The sequence below is a fragment of the Rattus rattus genome, chromosome 1, assembly GCF_011064425.1.
Source record: "Rattus rattus isolate New Zealand chromosome 1, Rrattus_CSIRO_v1, whole genome shotgun sequence".
Classification (NCBI taxonomy): Eukaryota; Metazoa; Chordata; class Mammalia; order Rodentia; family Muridae; genus Rattus; species Rattus rattus.
Window position 1 is genome coordinate 157,746,962 of NC_046154.1, and position 2,780 is coordinate 157,749,741.

Consider the following 2,780-nt stretch of genomic DNA (forward strand, 5'->3'; position numbering starts at 1 on the left):
ATTCAATATTGAGAAGCTTGAGTCCCACCTAGGAAATACTTAAGATAAGTTGAGTACTACATAACATTTCCTGTAGCATGTTGGAATGGTCAAATATGATTTTCTCGGTATGGTCTTACATTTATTTCCATCTGCAAATAAATCCCAGGTATTAATGCTTTCATGTATACTTGTGCATGATTACAAATTTTTGTCAACATGAAAGTATCATAAATAAGCAGATAGTGAAGCAATGTCTAATATAGTCAAATTCAGTAAACCAATTTATTTATTCTTAAGAATTTTCTTATAAGTCATTAAAATTTCTCCGGATAGAGTTTGCTTAGGAAGGCCTTCTTCATGGCATTCTTTAGCTCCTTGTTCCTGAGGCTGAAGATGATAGGACTAAGGAAAGGGGTGAGGACTGTATAGGTGATACCCATCAGAGTATCTCCTTCCAGAGACTTGGGACCCTTAGGCTTGAGGTAGATGACAGAGGCAAAGCCGTAATGTACAACCACTACTGTGAGGTGGGACGCACATGTGGAGAAAGCCTTGTGCCGACCCTCAGCTGATGGTATCTTCAAGATGTTAGCCACAATGAAGGCATAGGAGAGGAGGATGAGGAGAAAGCACCCCAGGAGGGCTGTGATGCACACCGTCTCCACACCCTTCGCTACCTCCAGGACATTCTCTCCACATGCCAACTTCAGTAGAGGTGGAACATGACAAGTAAAATGATGGATCTCATTGGGTCCACAGAATGTGAGGTTGAAAACGGCTGTTGTTACCACTGTCCCCATGACTGAGCCACCAACCCAGGACCAGGCAACCAGGCAGGCACAGCCACGAGGGCTCATGAGCACATTGTATCTCAGTGGGTGACAGATAGCCACATAGCGGTCATAGCCCATGACAGTGAGTAGAAAGGAGTGGGTGAAGCCAAACGTGAAGGAGAAGAACATCTGGCTGGCACAGGCCAGAAGGGCGATGGAGTGAAGTGCAGAAAGTAGGTCGGCCAACATGCGTGGGATAATGGCAAAGGTGTAGAAAATCTCAGAGATGGAGAGGGCACACAGGAAGAGGTACATGGGTGTGTGGAGACTGTGTTCACTCCAGATGGTGGACATGATGAGCAGGTTGCCTAGCAGTGTGACGAGGTACATGAGCAGGAACAGCAGGAAGAACATTAGTTGAAGATGAGGGAAGGTAGAGAAGCCAATGAGGATGAACTCTGACACAAAGGTGTAATTTCTCCCCAACGTGACAGCCATAACTGAAAGGGATGAAGGAATATCACTAAGATCATGGTGTGTTAATACTTGAGAATGTGTGTGTGTGTGTGTGGTGTATCTGCAAGTGTTGTGGATGAGCTCCATTGCCTATTGCTCATGCAGGGTAGCCAGAAGAGGGCACAATGTATCCTCTATTAACATCTTTGAGTCAGAACCTTGCTCTGAACCTGGAGCTCAAGCTTTATTGACTAGACCGGGAGACAGGATGTTACAAGATTCTCCTGTCTCTGTTCTTGTGCTACAGCTACAGAGGTACACAGGATCCCTGACGTGTTATGTAGAGCTGGGATCTAAACACTTGTTTCTGTGCTTACAAATAATTGTTCTTAACTACTGAGCTGTCTCTCCAGGCCCATGGCTCCATTTTTTACAGCTATACAATACTTATATTTGAATACAGTTCCCCAGTTAGTGGGTATTAGAGAATTTTCTTTTTGGTCTGTCTTGTTTCTATGAATAAATAGTATATCAAGGTACATAACTCATCAAAATCTAAAGTGATAAAAAGTTGCAAGGGTCTGGGGCAAAAGTCATGGCTGATAATCGGTACAGAATTTATTTCAGAGATATAGAAAATGTTTGTCAGTAAACATAGAGTTCTATGACATCACAATTAGGATTACTACCATTGAATTTCACACTGTTCTTATATTTCTAATGACTTATTTTAAAATGAATAATTATTGCACTTTAAAAATTTTATACAAAGTAGCCAGCTTCCTGATGACATTTTCATACACACTTGGTTTTGGGTGTCCTTCCACCATTTCCCTGCCCCAGATCACCACTGAACCCTTCCAACTCAAGTATCCCCACTTTCACTTTAATATAAGGCCTTCATGTTCTATTATCTTCCCTGCCCATTTCCCTTAAAGCCTCCTTTTCCCTTCTCATGATTCCTTCCTGTTTTCTCAAATCCATCAACACTCACACCCATTTAAAGATACATTTTCATACATTTTCCTGAAACTTTCATAACTTTATTTTTTATGACTGAATCAAATTCCATTGTTTACATGTCTATCTTCATATTATCCATTGGCCTGTTGATGAGCATCTGAGCTAATTCCATTTCCTTGCTATAGTTAATATGGCAGCAATAATCAGACTTATTAATATTCTTGGTTGCATAATCATAATTGCATAATCTATGGGACACCTGATGTATACATGTTCATGAAAGTGTATATGTGTAATAAAATATGATTAATTAGCCCCTGGCCATACCCTTACCTCTGTAATTTATTATTTATGTGAGTGTGTATTTGTGTGGTGTTGTAGGAGGGTACTTTGTATGGTGTACACATGTGAGCATAAGTGTGTATCAGTGTATGTGTCCATGTACATGTGTGGAGCCCAAAGAAATATATCAGTTGTCTTTCTCTATTATGTACTGTTCAATTCCCCTGAAATAAGGTTTCACTGAATCTGAAGGATTTTAGTAGAATTTAGTAATGCAAGCTATCTTCCTGTCTCTACTCCCACCCCGAGAAATGAGTCATACCT

The 2,780-nt window shown here is 40.8% G+C and overlaps 1 protein-coding gene across 1 annotated transcript; it reads right to left on the minus strand.

The window, feature by feature from the left end:
- Window positions 1-296: 296 nt before the first annotated feature.
- On the minus strand, window positions 297-1,253 carry LOC116889881 (olfactory receptor 10H1-like). The gene has a single exon (XM_032890705.1). The coding sequence runs from the start codon at window positions 1,251-1,253 to the stop codon at window positions 297-299; it is 957 nt and encodes a 318-aa protein (XP_032746596.1).
- Between the last annotated feature and the right edge of the window lie 1,527 nt (window positions 1,254-2,780).